Here is a 21,748-nt window from a genome sequence, read left to right on the forward strand (position 1 = left end):
AAAAAAAAAAAAAAAAAAAAAAAACAACAGCAGACAGGCTGGAGGTGTGGCTTAGTGTACAGTGTGTGCATGAGGTGTGGGTTCTATCCAAACACTGTACTGAAAAACAAAAACCAAAGGAGGAGGAAGAGGAAGAAAAGGACCCAACTCCATCCCAACTGTTCCTATAAACAGGCTCCTTAGTTGTTTCCGATTTCCTTCATAGTCCGACATCTGCAGGTCTCCACGCTGATACAGCTTCCCCTTAACCTGTCACGGAAAGCAGAGCCTTCCTCTCATCTCCATGTCCACAGCTGACACCCCATGCTCACCTGCTCAAGTCAGAGTGCAAACACTAAAGGACAAGAGACAGCACAGGAAGGAAGGAGACACTGCACTGGATGTAAGGTGTCCAGGAGCCTTGGCCTCCTGCCTTCTGGCCTCTCCGCTCTCTCAGACCTAGAGGCTTTAGGAAAACATGGCAGCACAGGCTCTACACCAGCACCCATTACTTCTTCCCAGGAGGGTGTAGGGGCCACACGATGCATCCTCCCCACATCGTCACAGTTCAGTCCCACATCAGGGTTCTTCCAGTCCCTTCTCACCTCAGTCTTCACTCTGGCTGCCTGTGACCTAGATAACAACCTTATGGCAGGGGCCGGGATGAGCAGCATGTGAGATACAAGATCATGAATGTGGCAACAACAGTGAAGAACATGGGTTCCAAGAAACAATTCAAAATCCCACATAAAATCCCACCAGGGCCAAGGAGATGGCTCAGCTGGTGAAGTGCTTGTGCCAAAGCATGAGGATCTGGATTCGAATCCTGGAAGCCCACATGATGCTAGGCATCCTGACGTACCCCTGAATCCCAGTGGTGGTCAGATGGGAGGCCAAGACAGGCAGATCTTGGTAGACTGTGGGCCAGTTAGCCTGGCTTATGTCGTAACGTTCTAGATCAGTGAGCCACCCTGTCGAGACAGAGGCTGAATACCTGATGTTGTCCTCTGACCCCATGTACACCAACCACGCATGTGTGCACACACAATCTTTCCTTTCTTTGTCCTCTCTCCTCCCCACTTACCCCACACACACACTCAACTGATAGATAAAACCAGAGACAGGTTCTCAGTCTTGTCAGAATGTTGCTACACATTATGGGTTGAATAGCAGCCTCCCAAAAGTCCCTTTTCTTAAAACTTTACTATAAAAGACCTTTTGCAGATGTAAGCAAATCAAGGATTTGTTTATTTTTATGTTTCTGGGGATGTACCTAAGGGCTCTACACAATCTATACACTCTGTACTAATCCACACTCGCAGCCCCAAGACTTTTGAGAAAAAAATCATTCTGCATTAGTCCTAAAACCACTGACAAAAAAAAACAAAAAAAACAAAAAAAAAAAAACAAAAAACAAAAAAACACTGACAAGTGACTCTGTTTTCTATGCTCTGAATGGAACCCAGGGCCCCTCCATGTTAGGCACATAGTCCACCACTGAACTGTACACCCTAGTCAAAGTGTGGCTTTTTTGCTTGTTTTAAAGATTTATTTATTTTATGTGTATGACTATTTTTTTGTTTTGTTTGGTTGTTTTTTTTTTTTTTTTTCGAGATAGGGTTTCTCTGTAGCTTTGGAGCCTGTCCTGGAACTAGCTCTTGTAGAGCAGGCTGGCCTCGAACTCACAGAGATCCGCCTGCCTCTGCCTCCCGAGTGCTGGGATTAAATGCATGTGCCACATGTGCCCAGCTTGCATATGAATGTTTTAGTCACATGTATGTCTGCATACTACATACAAGCCTGGTGTACTTGGAGCTCAGCAGAGAACATCAGATGCTCTGGAACTGGAGCTATAGGCAGCTGTGAGCCACCATGTGGGTGCTAGGAACAGAACCCAGCCCTCTGTAAGAATAAGTTCTCTTAACTGTTGAGCCATCTTTCTGGCTTCTGAAAGTGTTTCTGTCAAACATGAAGAGAAGACACAGATGTAGAGAGATGCCATGTGAAGAACAGAGCAGAACACGGGGACTGGCAGCATGACTGGAAACTGCGAGAGGCAGGAGCAGATTCCCTGGAAAAGTTTTCTGAAGGAGCTTGCCCAACCAACCTAGATTCAGGATTTGATTTCCAGAACTGTGAGAGAACAAATTTTGTTGCCTCAAGCCAGTGGTTTGTGAGAATTTGTAACAGCCACAGCAAGTTAGCATCATGTCAGTCCTGGGTTATAGCAAGGCCCAGTGGGACGCAGACAGGCAGATACCTGACACAGATGCTGTGCTGGGGCCCATCACTGTGAGAGGCCAGCACCGCTCCCACCTTGGCCTCACCCTCACGCTCACTTAGCGGGATGGCTCATCCAGAAGTATCATCTAAATTGATAGCACAAACCCTTCAGGAGGTTTCTGAACCGGCAAGCGTTTCCTCCCATTTCATAGCCCAGTACAGTCAAGGTCTAGGGAAATGGACTCTTTCCTGAAAAGCGCTCTAATCCTGCCTCTCCATTTCAGAGGTCACTGCATGGATGGGGAGGCTACACCAGAGCCCATTTCCAGTGAGTCACCTGATTGGAAATAGGATTCAGAACACAAGGCAGCACTTTCAACTGCCAATAGTCACTGACCTGCCAGGTCCGCACTTGAATTCGGTTCGGCTCCACTGTATAAATGTTTTCCTCGTGCATTGCTAACACTGATGTCTCACACAGGAACGTCCCTGAAATGAAGGATGAACATCAAAACAGCATCAGCAGGATAGATGTCCCTTGTGTGGGGTCTTCAGAGCGCGGTCCTTATGGTAGCTCCATGAGAAGATCTGAGTTCCACGAATCTTACAGATGAGCAGAACAAGATTCCAGAATAAAGAAGGGGGAAAAAAACCCCACAAAAATAGTACAAACAATAAAAATATACAAACAATGCTGCTATGAACATAGTTGAGCATATACTTTTGTTGTATGATAGGGCATCTCTTGGGTATATTCCCAAGAGTGGTATTGCTGGGTCCAGGGGTAGGTTGATCCCGAATTTCCTGAGAAACCGCCACAATGCTTTCGCAAGTGGTTGTACAAGTTTGCATTCCCACCAGCAATGGATGATTGTTCCCCTTTCTCCACAACCTCTCCAGCAAAAGCTATCATTGGTGTTTTTTATTTTAGCCATTCTTACAGGTATAAGATGGTATCTTAAAGTTGTCTTGATTTGCATTTCAATGAGCGGACAAGGAGGACTACTGAGAACTCAAGAACAATGGCAATGGGTTTTTGATCCTACTGCACGTACTGGCTTTGTGGGAGCCTAGGCAGTTTACTAGACCTGGATGGAGGTAGATGGTCCTTGGACTTCCCACAGGGCAGGGAACCCTGATTGCTCTTAGGGCTGACGAGGGAGGGGAACTTGATAGGGGGAGGGAAATGGGAGGCGGTGGTGGGGAGGAGGCAGAAATCTTTAATTAATTAATTAATTAATTTAAAAAATAAAATAAAATTATAAAGTGAAAAAATAAAATAAAAAAATAAAGTTACAAAAGGAAAAAAAACAATAAAAATATAAAACCAAGTAACAAGCCAGGCAGTGGTAGCACACACCTTTAACCCCAGCACTTGGGAGGCAGAGGCAGGCGGATCTCTGTGAGTTCAAGGCCATCCTGGTCTACAAAGCAAGTTCCAGGACAGCCAGGGCTGTTACACAGAGAAATCCTGTCTCGAAAAACAAAACAAAAACAACAAAAAAACCAAAACAAACCAAAAAACCCAAGAACAAAACAAAATAACAACAACAACAAAACCCCAAGAAATATGAAAACCTATTGAAAAAGAAGGAACATCTCTTTTGAACATAAGGAACTCTATAGGCTCCTAGGGCCCTAGGCCTGATCTGGGGGATCCAACATGCCCACCCACCCTGCTCACCAGCCTCATCTCTTCCCCTGGTTGAAGGTCGCCTGGTAGCACAACACCTAGAGCAGCATGACTGATGAAGCACCTGTCCACGTCATGAGGAACTTGGGAGGCTCCACGCTCCAGTCAAAGGTGCTGAGGAGCATATTAGTCAGGAGGTGACAACACACATGAAACAGAAGATGTCTTGGCACCTGCTGTGCTGGCCATTATGGAGATAAAAGAGCTCATCTTTGCTTCTTGGGACTCACGTGAAAGAGGAGCGGTGGTGTGTGAATTATTGTACAGTACAGGGAATATGATAATTTCACCACTTCCGACAATGTTGTGGGATGCATAGAGGTTCTTGTGCTTGTAGATCAGCACTAGGGGAACCAAGCACATTAAACATACAGGCTGTCTCTTCGAAGGGAGAGACGCATAACTTGTTTTTCACCCAGAAGGCTAGGAGTGGATGTGGTGAATAGCCTGGTAACCTTTGCACTGTGTAACCTAGACCTTACTGGATCCTCCCCCAGGAGCTATAGAACATATCTTTATGGAAGGTGTCACAAGTATTCAACCTGAAGAACCCATCTTTATGGAAGAGGCCCATACATTTTACAAAGAGGTTTTTTGGCTGCCCTGGAACTCACTTTGTAGACCAGGCTAGACTCAAACTAACAGAGATCTGCCTGTCTCTGCCTCTCGAGTGTTGTAGCTTGAATGTAGTTATCTTTAAAGAGTTTCAATGTAATCCTGTCTTAAGCTTTATTGTGCACATGGGACTGAGTTAATTATAACCAGAAAAATGTTCACAAAATTGCACTATACTTTTAAATATGCCTAAAATAAACTACTCAGAGTCAGACTCCCGAAGTTTGAACCAACACCTGCGAGAGTTGTGCTGATCTTAACTACTTTCTTGTCTGTGTACTGCTACTCTGCTGGAGGTCACAGAGATATCCCCCACTCCCACATAAAGGGTTAAGGGAGATGAAAGGGAGTGGAAAGACATGCGGGAGTGAAGTGATGACCAGTGGAAAGCAGAATGGTCAGCCTCCTAAGAGTGGAGAGATCTCAGAGGTGCAGATGGTGTAGAAGCTCAAGTTAGAGAGAGAGAAGAGTCACGTCCCAAAGGTATTGCAGGAGGCCGTAAGACAGCGCTAAAAGATCTGTGCTCTGAATCCCAAAGTCTGTGACGACTACTACATAGGACAATAGCTGCTAAAGCCTCAAAGGGGAGTTATTCTGGACTGTCCATGCAGACCCAGTCCCTGTGAGGAGGGACTGATGATAGGGTCAAAGATGAGCTCTGTGACCATAAACCAAAGACTATAGAAGCCAAAAGCTAAAAGAACCAAATGGAATTTCCCCTTGAGGATTCAGGGGGAGTATTGCCCTATTTGCTGCATTTTGTTTTTCTGAACTTTGAAACCAGACAGAAAAATTCCTGTGGTTTTTAAAATTACTGTGGTTATAGTAGCACTATGAAACTCATGTATGTGTGTGGAAGGCAGAGGTAGCCAAATTAAATAGAGAAAGTTGGAGAAACTGGTAAATTGCAGAGCTCAAATTCGAGATTGATTGAACATCTGAGAAGATCTATCTGTGGCCCATAGCTATGGCTAGCTTCAGCCATTTTACAGGACACTTGTGCAATGGCTCCCTTCCTCAGAAGGAACCACATTGCTTATGCTCATGCATTCTTGTCAGTAGTTCTGGAGCCCAGAAAGACTTGCTGGTGCAGTCTCACTATGTTTCTGAAATACCTTGACCACTTCAGAGGATGCAGTCCAGGAAGTCCTGGCTGCAGAGGCTGAGCTGCAGCATTGGCTCTAGCCATTCAGGCACAGGAATGAGAGCAGGCATGACTGTCTTGCCAGCTCTGTGCTAATCCCCTTACTCTGCATTAGAAGGCAAGGCAATAGCAGAGGTATGGAGCCCTCTCTGGGTGTGAAGAGATTCTAACCTGCATTCCTTAAGGTAGATCCGGAAGGTTCAAAGACCGCTACCTGTTTTCCATTCCAGACGGCCACAGCATCCTAAAAAGAACAAGGATGTCGAAAAGCAGAGGTAAGGAAGAATGCAGTGCAGACCACAGAGCTTGCGCTCTTCCCTCATCACTGTCAGCTCAGTTTCACATCACCAAGCCTTCCATGGATGTGGGTTAGATCTAAAATGGCAGTGTATTTTCAGTATTTTTTTTTTTTTTTACTTTTTTTTTGTTTGTTTTTTTGAGACAGGATTTCTCTGTCCTAGAACTTACTTTGGAGACCAGGCTGGCCTCGAACTCACAGAGATCTGCCTGCCTCTGCCTCTGAGTGCTGGGATTAAAGTCATGCACCACCATGCCTGGCTAGTTTGTTTCTTCTTCTTATTTTTTATTAGATTTGTTTTTTAAAAAAATACCAATCCAAATTCCCCCTCCCCCACTCCTCCCATTTCCTCTACACACATTCCCACCCCACCCCCTCTAATCCTCATTGCATGCTTTGGTTTTTTTTAAAAATAAATATGACACACATGGATATTCAGGATGGCTTAAGCTGTCACCAAGCTCCCTTGCTGTTCTGAATTACCCTAACGACCCAGCAGGCAGTTCTTTTGGCTACACTGAGAATCCTTGTCTAACACCCACAGACCAGCCTCGGTAGTCACCTTGGTGGCGAATACTCCACTGATGTGCATGTCAGTGCGCAGGCTGTGTGTGCTTCCCGTGGACAGGAAGGACACGTTGACTAAGCTTGGGGAGATCTGCACGGCAGCTACTTGCTGGTGGAAGTGCGACGACATGGCTTGCTCACTGAGGATGGACACGGAGTCGGCGCTGCTCACTGCCAGAAGGTTCTTCCTGGAGCCCCACTTCATTACCAGGTGGGGGAGAGTCAGATGCATGAACAACAGGAGAGATGCAGTCAAGAAGTATATAAAAGCTCCCTATGAAAGTCTACAAGCCATTTTTTGTTATTTAAAAAACAACCTAAAAACTTAGAAATTAAAATATGTACTTTGTAGGAACATTTTAAAATGCTGATAGAATTAAGATGTGAATGGTAGGCAGACACCAGGGTGGGTGTTCTACCCAGGGTCTGCTCTAACTGCAGGGCATCTGCTAGGAATCTGACATTCTGATTATGACATATTCATATTTATTATTTTCTATGAACCTATAGGCAATTTAATTTAAATTTCAATTATCCAGTGGTCTTCTGCTGGTGAGAAAGAAATGTTAGTTTCCTAGCTTCAATCTGAAATGTTCAGTTCTCACAAATAATGAAGAGCCATGTAAAAGATCAGAATCGCATCAGAAATTGTATGGCCAGAAAGGTATCAGAAGTAACTGTAAAAAAATCCAGATGATGTTGGACTCAGCAAAGACTTCAAAGAGGCTGCAATAAATATGGTACTTATTATAAGCACCCTACTGCAATACTAGAATGATTCTGTCTCATCAGATAGTGTCAATAAGAGACAAATTAAAAACAAAATGCTCCCAAGAACTGAAGCCGAAGCAGGGTTGTGGTGGCGCATGCCTTTAATCCTAGGTGGATCTCTGTGATTTTGAGGCCAGCCTGGTCTACAAGAGCTAGTTCCAGGACAGGCTCCAAAGCTACAGAGAAACCCTGTCTTGAAAAACCAAGAGAAAGAAAGAAACGAAACCAATATTTATACAGAAACATGCACTCATGTTAACAGCAGCCTCACTCATAACCACTCCGGAGTAGAAGCAACCCAAAGCCCATCAGCAGAAAACCGTGGTCTACCCATGGAACGGGAGGCCAGCCATAATGAGGAGCACTGACACCTGCCGTGACACGGGAGAAGCAGGACATCCGGGAACATAGTCACAAAGACTGGATTGTATATGCTTTTATTTAGCTAGTTTCTTTGTTTTATTAAATTTATTTATTTATTTATTTATTTATTTATTTATTTATTTTTCATCCTGACCGAAGGTTCCCCTCTCTCTTCTTTGCTCATCCCTTCCTAGCCACCATTCAGTCCTTCTCCAGGAGATGAGGTTTTCAAAGACAGGGCTTTCTTCACAGCCCCAGCTATATTGAAGCCCCAGAGACCCACCTGCCTCTGCCTCTGCCTAAGTGTTGGGTTTAAAGGCGTGGACTACTACCCCCCATATAACCCACGCCGGCCTCATGCCTCAGGTTCCTTAGTATTGGGGTTACATATCTATATAATGTTTTGTTAGTATTATTTTTCTGATGCTAAATTGAATAACTGATTTTTTTTTAAAAAGTTCTCCAAGTTAATTATGTTCTGCCTGGCACAGCAGACAAATGCGCTACAGAGCTGGACTGTACCTGTATCTGTGTGATGTTTCCTTCCAGCTCAGTCGGTGTTTGAAGGGTCCACATGTCCTTGCCCTCCAGCGCTCTGCCACATGGGTACTTTGGCATTTTTTTCCACAAAGCTACTCGCCCTTTATTGGTCCCAGCTGCCAGGAGACCTACAGGTAAAAGCAAAGCACATGCTGCTTGTGGAGAAAGATTTTAAAGGTGCTGGTGGATGCTGTCTTCTGTTTCCAATCTGCCTTACTCGGGCTGCTTCCCCAGTGCTGCACTGGTGCTGAGTGCTCAGCAGGCGCTCAGTGACACTGATTCACCTGCTAACTTGCTGTCCTTGGTATTTGCACACTCAGGCACTTGTATACTTTCCCTAGTCCACAAATACTACCCATACTATCAAAGGTACAGACATTGATGTATATACCACCGTTAGTGAGACTCTTCTGGCCAAACCTTTCAAACATTATGTAAAATAAGAAGGCTTCATTGTCACTTGTTCATCTTTGACTGATAATAATAACTTACTTATCTTTCTTTTTTAAAAAACAGTACCAGCTGGGCATTGGTGGCACACACCTTTAATCCCAGCACTTGGGAGGCAGAGGTAGGTGGATCTCTGTGAGTTCGAAGCTAGCCTGGTCTACAAGAGCTAGTTCCAGGACAGGTTCCAAAGCCACAGAGAAACCCTGTCTCAAAAAATAAAAATAAAAATAAAATAAAAAATAAAATAAATAAATAAAAACAGTACCTACTATGTAGCCTTGGCTGGCACGGAACTCATAATATAGACCAGGTTGGCCTGGAACTCACAGAGATCCACCTGCCTCTGCCTTCTGAGGCTGGCTGAGTGCTGGGATTAAAGGTCTGTTCCACTGTACCCAGCTTCTATTTCTGAATAGGTTCCAAATCTCACTATAACTTATTTGGTTTTGACACAATATTTGAAGTTGTTTCTATTCTATCCATGGCAGGTCAAGAAATCTCACCTTTGAACTGGGCAGTGGTGGCGCATGTCTTTAATTCCAGCACTTGGGAGGCAGAGGCAGGTGAATCTCTGTGAGTTCCAGGCCAGCCTGGTCTACAGAGCTAGTTACACAGAGAAACTCTGCTTCAAAATACCATTAAAAAAAAGGAAGGAAGGAAGGAAGGAAGGAAGGAAGGAAGGAAGGAAGGAAGGAAGGAAGGAATGAATCTATCTCACCTTTGGCTTTACAGAAACAAACACAGTTTATATTCTCTCCTTTTTCAAAGCCAAACTTCTCCTGTGGGCTCAGTATGTAATTCTCCCCTCGCTCTAAGTCCCAGAATCTGTAATGGAAAGAGGAAGAACTTGTGAAGGGTTATATTAGTGCCCACCTCTGACCTGACGGTTTTGTAAAGCCTGGGAAGAAAACTCGAGCTGTGCTCTACAGACTCCCAACACAAAACAGAAACGTGATGCGATATGTTTACAACTGGAAGGGTGGCTACTAACGAACGGGCAGTTCATATGTGGCGCTACAGGAAGACGAGAACATGGGATTCCCGCTACATACAGTAACAGTGAACATTATGCTGAACTGAGTGGCCAAAAAGATACCAAAATGCCTATTTCTATTTATGCCAGTTTAATAAACTATGCAGAACTAGGTTTGGCAGGGTACTCCTGCAGTTCTTGTTACTTGAGAGGCCAAGGCAGGAGCACTGCTTGAGTCTAGGAGCTAGATACCAGCATAAAAAAATAGCTGCACAAGACCCTATATCAAAAACAAATTTCTCCCAAACCAGGCAAAGTGATTCCAAGACAGATGTGATATGGCCGTGCTTCCTGAAGGCATGGGTGGAAGCAGGAAGGACAGCTAGGGTGGGTGTGGACTCCTGGGGCCACCACTGTTTAGTGTCATAGACCTGTGTCGTGTGTGAAAATCCACCACACTGTGCATCGTCCAGGGACTGGCATGGGAAGTCCGGCTCTCACCTGAGCACCGGTTCTCCGACGGCCGTAACAAGAAGGCTGCCCTCTATCAAAGTGATGTCTGCCCGGTGGCCTGTTTTCCCACTCAGCTTTACCTGCATGCAGGAAAGAAGCATAAGGCTCTTGCTGAAATACCTGGTCAAACTGTGTTAGCCTGGCATCTGGTCTTCAGTGACATCACTGAGATCCACCAAGGGGTCACAACACAGGGCGAACAGTGGGAACAGAGAGTGGGCCTTATTTTTAAGGAGTTGGGTTGGAGAGATGACTCAGTTTAGGAGCACTGATGCTCTTCCAGAGGACATGGCAATTCACAACCTTATGTAACTCTAGTCCCAAGGGATCCAATAACCTCTTCTGGCCTTGGGGGGGCACTGGGCACACTCATGGTACACAGACATGTGTGCAAGCAAGACACCACAAGATTTAAAAAAGGGTGTATGGGCTGAAGCAAACAGCAACTTACGCATGAAGAGATGCCTCACCTAGCACATGGCGGGCATTTCTGGAGTGATTACTAAACACGCTTGCTCTGTCATGACTACACTTTAAGAAGGTCTCCTATTCACATTTTGTGCAGAAAACAAACTTTCCCAGAGTCCAGCAACCAGTGTGGAGCTAGACAGGCACTTGAAGCGAGATGCTATAAGCTATGGTATCTCCTCCCTGACCCATTCATAGGCTGAAACACCAACTACCTCTGTGATCACACGCGCAGTCAGGGCCTTCGGAAGGCAATTAAGGGGGAGGATGGTGGTGTCTGAGAACAGATACAGCAGAGAGCGCTTCCTCCCACTTTCCCTCAAGCTCATGTGCTCTTTCTCCTCCTCTCCAGACTCCATGTAAGGACACAGGCGGGCCACTCTATGTAATCCAGAAATCAATCCCCCAGCAAGAACTAAACTGGCTTATTTGAACTTTGTGCTTCCAGAACTGTGAGTTAAATGTCTGTTGTTAAACTATATAGTAAGTAGCTATTTGTTAAGTTGACTCAAGCTGACTAAGACACTTAGTTCATGCAATTCAAGGACCCTTCACAGCTGTGTTACAGGATACAATGAACTCTCCAACCTGGAGGAGTATCCCTAGGGAAAGTTTGGCATTCTCTATGGTTCATGGATTCTCATAATCGAGACCAACTGGGCATTCTAGTTCACATCTATAATCCCAGAGTAGCATAAGGCAGGAGCATCAGGAGTTCAAGGTCGGTCTTGACTCTTTAACAAGTTTCAGGCTACTTCAGAAACCTGAGACCTTATCTCAAAAAAAAAAAAAAAATTAACCCCCCCCCCAAAAAAAACCCCAAAACCAGAAACGTGCTGAGAGTGGTGGTGCACGCCCTTAATCCCAGTCCTCTTTGTGAGTTTGAGGTCAGCCTGCTCTATAAAGTGAGTTCTAGGACAGCCAGCGCTACACAGAAACCCTATCTGGAAAGAACCAAGAAACAAACAAATAAGCAACCCCCACCCAAACAAAACAAAACTGATAAAAGAAACAAAAGAGGGCTGGAGAGATGGAGAGATAGCCCAACATTTAAGGGCACTGGCTGCTCCAGAGGACTTGGTTTCAACTCCCAGGACCTACATGGTAGCTCACAACTCCAGTTTCATGGGATCCAACTCCCTCTTCTGGCCTCCGTGGGCACTAAGCATGTATGTGGTATAGAGACATACAAGCAGGCAAAAACACCTACACATACTTAAAAAAAAAAAGAAATAAAAGGGGAACAAAAGATTAAGAGGGGCAGCAAGCAGCAGTGCTCTTAAATGAACTGTACAGGGTATTCAAGTGACCTTTATCTAGGAGCATGCGGAACTGGATGCTTTTCTAGTGGACAAACATGAAGAGGGTCTCAGGGCTAATAGGACAGCTGTCTTTGATGGACATCCTGGTATCTTAAAAGCATTACAGTTCAGCCAAGGTAACTAACATTTGCTCACTGCATACAACAAAGTAAACACCTACGGTGGCGAACAGTAGATGTGAAAGAATATGGACCAGAACTGCCACTGTAACAGACACCAGGCAGTGTCACCCCCAGCTCTGAGACAAAAGTGAGCCTCCTTAGAACGTTCATACAGTTGGAAAGTGGGGATGATATCTCCTGTTCCACCAACTCTGTGTGGAAGTCCAGTGAAGTACACAGATTGGGAGCAAGCCTAGGTAGCCCTGATCTTACCCATGCCTATTCAGAGATACTGGAAAATCTTCCATTTTCCTCACTTACCCTGAATAGCCTCGAGTAAGAAGTGACACTCAACAGCTAGGCTAGCTGCTCCTTCAAGCAAGTGACAGCTCTTCAGCCTTGCTAACCAAGGCAGAAAAGGCAATCAGAACAGGCAAGAATCCCAGGTCTTTAGCACAGTGCAGTAGCCCAGCTGGCCCAGCACCTTGGTCCTTCACCTACCTTCATCACTTCTTCCGCCTCCCCGTTAGGAGTCACCACATACAGAGACAGGAGGAGGTTCTGTGTCACCACCACCAGAGATTCTCTCTTCTCAATGTAGAACAGCATCTGGATGGCGCTATCTGTGGATGCCACCTGGGCAGTCTTGCCTTTTTCATCCACATAGTGCACCGTCCCTGGGGAAAGAAGTGGCTCCTGGCTCTTCTGTCTTTTCAACGGTACCCATGAGCAATAGCCTCTGTCTACTTAAGGATACCCTGACAATAGGCCCAGAACATAAGACATCTGCCACAATGTTTCTCAGGATACCGCCTCTGATATAATCCCTGGGTTACTGACCAGGGTAGCCGTCTCTGTGGATTCCTTCTCCACTGCTCTCCTGGATGATACTGATTAGCATCCAGCCCATCTGATTCTGTAGTCTCGCACTGCTCCACCATCCATGTTCATCACAATCTTCAGGTCTATTTTCTCACTGTTTTTATTTGTTAACTTTTATTTTATGTGTAAGGCTGTTTTGCCTGCATATATGTATGTGTACCACATGCATGCAGTGTTCACAGATGCTGTCAGGTTCTCCTGGGACTAGAGTTATAGATGGTTGTGAGCCACCATGTGGGTTCTGGGAGTCGAACCTGGGTCCTCTGGAAGAGCAGCCAGGGTTCTTAACCACTGAGCCATCTTTCTAGACCTAAAGATTTGTTATGTATTTTATATATATGGGCATTTTGTCTGCATGTATGTCTGTACACAAGAAGAGGGCATTGGATCTCACCTATTAGAAAAGGTTGTGAGCCAACATGTGGTTTCTAGGAATTGAAGTCAGGACCTCTGGAAGAGCAGCCAGTGCTCTTAACCACTGAGCCATCTCTCCAGCCTTCTCTAGGGGTATTTTTGCTTTCCCTATATTGGGAGCCTACATGATGACTCCTCTCTCTGCCCGCAGGACTCATGTCATTTGGTGTATCATTTGCCATCCTGCCTGGCTCTCTCTCACCTTCCCTCTTTTGTCTTCCCCAGCTCCTTAACATCTAAACTTCACAAGTCAGTGCCACAGGAGTCCCTTCTCCCCACCTAGAGTCCTCCTCTTCCTGCCCTACCCTCAACAACCACTTCAACACTGGCCAGCACCATCTGCTCTGCCTCCTTTGTTCTTAGGTGTCTGAGTGATGGGTGAGTTCCTGGGATTCTCGGCCTCATTCCTGAGGTTCTTCGGGAGTCTCCACAGAGGACCTTCTTGTCCTCCGTCTCATCTTATTCTCCACGGGTAACCTGAGTTCTCATTAAATGGAAGTTCAAAGTCATCTAAGTTAATTTTAACAATAGAGACTATGGAGCAGGGCCATTAGACAATAAGACAGTAGACACTAATATAGTCCCCATCTTCCACAGAGGGAATTAAAGCACATAGACAATCTTGTGACCTAACACAACACACACATCTTGGGGGATAGGCAGAGATCTAGATCTGCATCCTCCATCCTCTTCCAGGCTACTAGCATTCCTTCCGCCTCAGCTCTCTCTCCTATACCCTTCGCCCTGCCCCATGGTGATGCACCCACTTGGATATTCCCTCTGGGACTTCCTTATGTCCGTCCACACTGGCTCTCTTTATCTTCTAAAATGAAAGGCTTCTCCTATTAAGAAATGATAAACCCCATGACCTCTTCCAACATCCGCAGCCTGGCTTCTCAACCCCAGGCACCCCCTGTGGCTCTCATTTCCTGGGCCTCTGCCAGGTACCAACCTCACTGTCACTCTTTCTCATTTGCTTCAGGATGCATTTGTTTCAGTGCTGGTAGGGAAGTGTCTACTGTTTATACCAAGAACAAGTGATATTAAAATCAACAGATAGTCAGCATGGTGGTATAACTATAATCTCAGTACTCAGGAAGAGGAGGCAGAAGGGTTCCAAGAGATCAGGCTAGGCAAAAATAAAACCAAGCAATACCAAAAAATAGGTAAAAATATAATCAACAAATGGTTCTTAATAGTAGTCTCTGTGAGGGCTAGTTGCAGGCCTCAAGGGCAGACTCTCACTGTCCTGATTAGGCTTCATTCTCAAGAACCTGAAACATACCTGGTATACAGCAAGTATTTGATGATTATGCAGACAGATAACCTAAATTCTCTTTGGTTCCCACAATTACATCCCAGGTTGCTTACCATCCATCAGACTGACAAAAAAAGACAGTCCCTCCTGAGAGCCTGTCTTCAGGAAACTTCCAAAGCTGCTTTTTCTCCAGTTAAACATGTCCAGGGCTTTCTCATCACCACTTACTGCTGCCTTTGCCAACTGAACCAGATCCCTGAGAGTAAAGGATACAGCAGTCAAGATTTCTAGGATCCCATGGGGCTGGGTCAGGAGCTATGCACCCCACGCCCAGCATGAGGGGAGAGAGAAGCAGACAGTATATAAGGCTTTATACTTACTCTCCTGGAGGGGGCTGCCGGAAGATGCAATGGGTGAGTGGTTTCCCGTATTCATGTTTCAGGAGTGGTGTCCCTTGTACTCGGCCCCGCTGGTCCAGTCTCCACAAGAGCAGGACTCCAAGCTGCAAGAGGCCAACAACATGTGTAAGCAGCACATCCTCACAGAATCACTAGGTAGAGGTGAACACTAAATGGAGTAGCACAACACTAGCAATTCCTTGTTTAACACTGCTGTACTCCAGGTGCACCATGGAACAAATCCTCTCTGTGCCCCCTCCTCTTCCTCACTCCTAGAGAGCACCTGCCATGTGCTTAGAACACACTGCTAATTTAGAATAAATTTTGATTTACAGGAAGATTACAAAGACAGTGCAGAGTTCCTAGACATGACTCCAGTTTCCCCTACTCTATACTAAAAGGTACATTTCTTAGAGTTAATGAGCTAAGGTTGGGATATAGCTCGGCAGTAGAGTGCTTCCTTAGTACACACAAGCCTTGAATTCAGTCTCTAGCACTCCCAGGGGGAAAAGCACTTGTTTGGGATTAATGAGCTAATATTTATATCACCACCAACTAAGTCCACACTACTTTCTTCAGAATTCTTTAGTTTCCCTTACTATCCCTTTCTTGTCCCGGGAGCCTGCCTAGGATTCCACATGACATGAGCAGTCACGCCTTCTTAGGCTCCTGTGGGCCACAATTTCCCCGGTACTGCTCAGGTACAGGGCAGGGCACTGCTCTCCTGGGATTTACCTGACGTCTTCCTCATAGCTGGAAGGGGGTTACAGGTTTGTTGGGGGAGGACCAGAAAAGCAGTTCCCTATTGGAGGGTCCCTACTGTGAACACAAGTGATCACTGTGGTGTTGACCATGACACCTTGTAGAGGTCGCTCTTGCCCATTGTAAAGTGACTCTTTCCCCTCCCTTTCTACGCTATATTCCTCAGAAAGAAGGAGGAGTATGCATTTCTGGTTTAAGGGGTGGGAGTCAAGGGTGAAGTACTTATATAAATTATTTGGTATTCTACAACATAAAAGATTTGTCTTTTTCCTATTATTTGTTTAGCAATAAGCAGATATATTATCAGTATGGACTCTTACGTACTTATCTCCTGCTTTGGTTATAATCTAAATGCCGTTTACACTGTTGTTCAGACTGTCCTAGCTCTGGCCCCAGATTGGTGTGTGTGTGTGTGCTGGGGAACCAGTGTGTTCAATCTGGAAGTCATCAAAGACTGAGATCAATCACACAAGGCCTATGTAGGTAAATTACATAGGGCCTAGGGGCGTATGTCACTCCTATGCAGTCTCATTAGTTGTTGGTTCAGTCTCTATGAGCCCCTATGAGGCCAGGTTAGTTGGTTCCATGGGTTTTCTTTTTTCTTTTCTTTTTTTTTTTTTTCGAGACAGGGTTTCTCTGTAGCTTTGGAGCCTGTCCTGGAACTAACTCTTGTAGACTAGGCTTGATGGAGGAAGGCCATTGGTTAATTAAATAAAGAAGCTGCTTGCCCTGATAGGTTAGAACGTAGGGGGAGGAGTGAACGGAGCAGAATGCTGGGCGGAAGAGGAAGTGAGGTCAGACTCCACAGCTCTCCTCTCAGAGAGACACGATGCTCCATTCTTGCGGGCAGAGGCGAGAGTTCTGCTCTCTGAGGCACACGCGATGAAGCTCCGACCCAGGATGGACGTAGGCTAGAAACTCCCGGTAAGCGCACCTTGGGGTGCGACACACATGATTGGAAATGGGTTAGTCCAGGTGTGAGAGTTAGCCGAGAAATGGGCTAAAGCTAAAGAGCCAAGCAGTGTTTAAATGAATACAGTGTCCGTGTAATTATTTCAGGGCATAAGCTAGCCGAGCGGGCGGCTGGGGCATTGGGGACGCAGCCCCGCCACTCATATTTCAACATAGGCTGGCCTCGAACTCACAGAGATCCGCCTGCCTCTGTCTGAGAGTTTAGGTTCTAGATGCTTATGTATTCATTTAGGAGGAATTTGCAAATATGCAGGAAAAAGTGCACACAGGAAGAGAAAAGGTAGACACGTGTCAACAACTGGTAACATCTATGCGAAGGGTAGATGCTAAGGCTCCTCTGGCGTCATGTGGAAATTGGCCTTGGTATTCACAGAGTCCTTAGTAAGGGTGTTGCTAAGCTCTATGTGCGGAGAAGTCTTATAATCAATGAATTTACGAATTATTTCTAGTGTCAAGTCCAGGAAAAAAAATACCTAAGGGCCACATAAATATGTGAAATATTTGAAACTATTGTATTAACAAAGAATTTACACATGTACTAGTGCTCCTATACCTTGTCTTGATGTCCAGTACCTTGCACAAGTCTTGCTGCAGTGTATCACTGACAAAGGCCAGTCAAAGAAACCCACCCTGACTCTGAAACCAGAGTCACCGAAAGAAACATTGTAGCTTTGAATCCAGAGTCAGTGAAAGAAACACACCCTGACCCTGAAGCCTGAGCCAGTGAAAGAAACACGTTAGGCCTGAACCCAGAACCAAAGAGACACACCCTGACTCTGAAACCACTGCCGAAGAAACACACTTAGGCCCTGGAACCAGAGCCAGTGAAAGAAATACACTCTGGACCTGAAAATAGAGCCAAAAGCCTAAAAAGGGACAGTGAAACAGACAGTTTGGCCCCAGAGTCAAATCTTCCCCTGACCAACTGAACACGAAGCCAACCAATCACTGAGCAGGAAGCCAACCAAACCCTGAGCATGAAATCTAGCACGCTGACCCTAAACCCAGAGCCAGTGAAAGAACACTTTAGCCCTGAACCTAGAACCTAAGAAATACATCCTGACCCTGAAATCAGAGCCAAAGAAACATACTTTGGCCCTAGAACCAGTGAAAGAAATAGAGCCAAAAGGGTATAAAAGGCCAGTGAAAGAAACAGTTTGTCCTTGACACCAGAGCCAAATCTGCCCTGACCAACTGAACACAAAAACAATCAATCCCTGAGCAGAAAATCTTTTCCCTAGAGAAACTCTGCTCCTAAGGAGCCCCATATAAGCCCCTCTGCCTGTTCAGTTGCTGGCTGTCCTTTCTCACTTAGGCAGAAGCGGTCACTCTTCTGGACTCCTCCTTCCTAAATAAATCTCTTTTTTAAAAAGAATTTTGGTTAGCCGGGCAGTGGTGGCGCACACCTTTAATCCCAGCACTGGGGAGGCAGAGGCAGGCAGATCTCTGTGAATTCGAGGCCAGCCTGGTCTATAAGAGCTAGTCCCAGTAGTCCCAGGACAGGCTCCAAAACTACAGAGAAACCCTATCTTGAAAAACCAAAAAAAAAAAAAAAAAAGAGTTTTGGTTGAAGTTTGGCCAGCACATGGAGCAGAACCTTTGCTGGGAAGTTCTCTTAGGAAGGCTAAACAGAAAAAGTAATAACTTGTTACTGGAGCCAGAGGAAATCGCTACATTTCTGTAAGTGTTTCCCCGAGGCAGAAGTAGTAACATCTTGAGCCAGGGCTGAGAATAAATGGATACCTCTGCTGGGATACTCCCTTAAAGAGGGGGGGAGGGTAGAGCAGAGCTCAGCTGGACCAGCTCTGTCGGTGAGGAGTAGGATTGCTACACCCTGCAAGAAGACCATCCCCCACCACACCCCAGTTTCAGGGATAGCCTGACTTCCCCCCAAGTCAGGGTACGTTTCCTTCCACAGCTTCAGGTATAGCCTGCCTGTTGTATGATATTTTGTTTGGGTTCTGACAAATAAAGTTTGCCTGGAGATCAGAGGGCAGAGCTAGCCACTATTTAACCGGAGAGGCCAGGAGTGGTGGTGGCACACACCTTTAATCCCAGCACTTGGGAGGAGTTTAAGGCCACCTGGGGCTACTAGAGACTGAACCAGTCTAAAAGAGAAACAGAACCAGGCAGTGGAGGCTCCGTTAATGCCAGCATTTGGGAGGATCATGCCTTTGATCTCAGCACATAGGATGGCCATGCCTTTAATCACAGCACTACAAAGATGGAGATAGGAATACAAGGTGGTCAGTGAGGACAACATCTCGGCTCCCTATTCAGTCTGAGAATTTGTAGAGACAGGATCCTCCACTCAGTCTGAACTCAGTGTGAGGATTTGTAAGAGAAAGCACACACACACACACACACACACACCCGTTCAGTCTAAGGATTTGTAGAGACAGGATGTCACCTGTTTGGTCTAAGATTTTATAGAGGGAAGAAGTCTCATGGTTAGCTGTTCTGCTTCTCTGATATTTCAGCTTTTACCCCAATATCTGACTCCTGGTTTTATTTGATAAGACTAATTAGGTACCTTTCCCTCCACAGCTGTCCCTTTACAGCCTCAGGTGTAGCCTGACTTCCCAGCAAGTCAGGATTATCTTTCCCTCCCGTGCTGAAATGCTTGCACTGTATTCTTTCTCTCTTATGCACCCAAGACTTGAAGTTTAGGGGTGTGTGATGGTTTGAATGAGAATGGCCCCCATAAGCTAATATGTTTGAATGCTTAGTCATCAGGGAATGGAACTGTGTGAAGAGTATTAGAAGGATTTGGAGGTGGGCCTTGTTGAAGGAAGTAGGTTGACGGGGGTGAGGATTGAGGTTTCAGAAGTCCATGCTAGGCCCTGCAGATCAGGATGTAAAGCTCTCAGCTACTGTTCAACACCATACTTGTCTGCTCCCCACCATGATGATCATGGACTCTCTCTGAAGCTGTAAGCTAGCCCAGTTAATGTAATGTAATGTAACAGTTAATGTTTTATTTAATAAGAGTTGCCTCGCTGATGGTGTCTCTTCACAATAGGATGCTGACTAAGGCAGGGCATCACCATGATGGGATCCCGAGGGCTACTAGCAATGAGAACCTGAACTATTCTTTTAACTTCTCTAGAGGTCTGAGAAGTGTGTGCCTGAAGAAAGTGGAGAGATTGTAAGCAGCCATGTGTGCTGGAGGGTGGGCTGTGGGGAACCAAGTGATGAATTATAGAATCTTTTCACTCTATATGGCTTTTCTAAGCTTTGAAACATGCCAATACATTACCTTTAATTAAATGTGTACATTGTAAGGTATCTGCTGTACAACTGTGAATCAAATCAGGGTGTCTCATCCTTGGCAGATCATTCTTGTCACTGAGAATATCCTGTGCACTGTAGAGCATTGGGCAGCAGCATTAGCCTCTACCATAGGGCACACGAGAAGCCAGTGGAATCTTCTTCCTAAGTCTCCTGACACTGCAAAATGTTCCCTAGGTAAGGAGCCCTGATCTAGACAAATTAGACCACTGACTCTGGGTAGCTACCAATGTGTTCATGGAAGATTTTGGAGTGCCACAAATGTGCTGGTATCTGGGATATTTGCTCCATCACCACAAATGCAATTTCCTAATAAGTTCATTAAAGAGGTATACACATATCTTTGGCACATGATGGGATTTTATAATGAATAGTTGAATTTATGCTTCAAATACATATTTTTATAAAAAGAAAAAGAAAAGAACACATAAAATTGGGAGGAACTAGGGTACTGGGGATAGGGACAGAAACGCAGGGGGAAAATGTAGGGTAGACTTGATCAAAACACATTATATGTACGTATGACATTCTCTCCTCCCACCCCCTTCCGGAGACAGAGTTTTTCTGTGTAACAGTCCTGGCTGTCCTGGAACTCGATTTGTAGATCAAGCTGGCCTCAAATTCAGAGAGATTCACCTGCCTTTGCCTCCTGCATGCTGGGATAAAAGGTATGTGTCACCACTGCCTGGCTAACATTCTCAACCAGTAAAAAATGAAAAGAAAAAAATCTGCAATCATGCCTGAAGAGATCATTTGACTCTAGAAACCAAACATTTAAATTATTTGGTCTTTAGTATCTTTCGGGTGCACCCCCATATGCATGGTGGGGATGGAGACTGCGCACTTCTCACCTTATCTCCAGATACCAGGCAGCTCCCGCTGGTACTCCAACTGAGGATGGCAATGTCAGTAGTATGCGGCAGGGGCACTGTGTGCTGCTCCTTGTCTTGCTTATTAAACATCATCACTTCTCCAGTCTCCCAGCCAATAGCCAAGATAAGCCTTGTTGGGTGCCAGCACAGTGAAGTGACCCGGAAGGACTTCTCAATGTGGGTGTCAGGCACAGGCTCACCCTATGTGAAACAAGAAGTAAAATTTCACATTGTAGATAGTGGCAGAGATATCAGGAACTGCCTAATCCACACAGTTCACATCAGCTCCTTTAGGATCTGAAGAGCTATTTAATAAGGAGATACAACAGATGGTCTCTTCCATGTGTGTCTGGGTGCACATGTGCACGTACACAAGCATAACATGGGAACTGAAGAGATGGATCAGCAGGTAAGAGTTCGTGCTGCTCTTCCAGAGGACCTGATCAGCTCCCAGCACCCAAGTCAGATGGCTCCCAATCACCTCTAACTCCAGCTCCAGTAATCTGGTGTCTTCTAGCATCCAAGGGCACTGACACACATGTGCGCTCACAAAATCTTTTTAAACAATCACTTATAAGCCGAGTAGTGGTAGCACATGTCTTTAATCCCAGCACTCAGGAGGCAGAGGCAGGTTGGTCTATGAGTTTAAGGCCAGCCTGGTCTACAGGGAGAGTTCCGAAATAGCCAGGGATACACAGAGAAACCTTGTCTCAAAAACGAGAACAAAAGCCGGGCCGTGGTGGCACACGCCTTTAATCCCAGCACTCGGGAGGCAGAGACAGGCGGATCTCTGTGAATTTGAGACCAGCCTGGTCTACAAGAGCTAGTTCCAGGACAGGCTCCAAAACCACAGAGAAACCCTGTCTCGAAAAACCAAAA

General features: G+C 45.6%; 1 protein-coding gene across 3 annotated transcripts in view; it reads right to left on the minus strand.

Annotated features, from left to right (window-relative positions):
- Ift140 (intraflagellar transport 140) overlaps positions 1-21,748 on the minus strand; it is an 89,111-nt gene that overhangs the window by 63,560 nt on the left and 3,803 nt on the right. For all 3 annotated transcript variants that reach the window (XM_026780995.1, XM_005349117.3, XM_026780994.1), the window contains exons 4-13: positions 20,849-21,070; positions 14,955-15,076; positions 14,688-14,830; positions 12,522-12,697; positions 10,118-10,209; positions 9,362-9,468; positions 8,176-8,321; positions 6,515-6,718; positions 5,826-5,898; positions 2,600-2,691 (exon numbers count right to left, since the gene is read on the minus strand). In XM_026780995.1, coding sequence (XP_026636796.1) covers positions 2,600-2,691; positions 5,826-5,898; positions 6,515-6,718; positions 8,176-8,321; positions 9,362-9,468; positions 10,118-10,209; positions 12,522-12,697; positions 14,688-14,830; positions 14,955-15,076; positions 20,849-21,070 — 1,377 coding nt within the window. The remainder of the gene's footprint in view (positions 1-2,599; positions 2,692-5,825; positions 5,899-6,514; positions 6,719-8,175; positions 8,322-9,361; positions 9,469-10,117; positions 10,210-12,521; positions 12,698-14,687; positions 14,831-14,954; positions 15,077-20,848; positions 21,071-21,748) is intronic.

This window comes from Microtus ochrogaster, chromosome 7, assembly GCF_000317375.1.
Source record: "Microtus ochrogaster isolate Prairie Vole_2 chromosome 7, MicOch1.0, whole genome shotgun sequence".
Lineage (NCBI taxonomy): Eukaryota > Metazoa > Chordata > Mammalia > Rodentia > Cricetidae > Microtus > Microtus ochrogaster.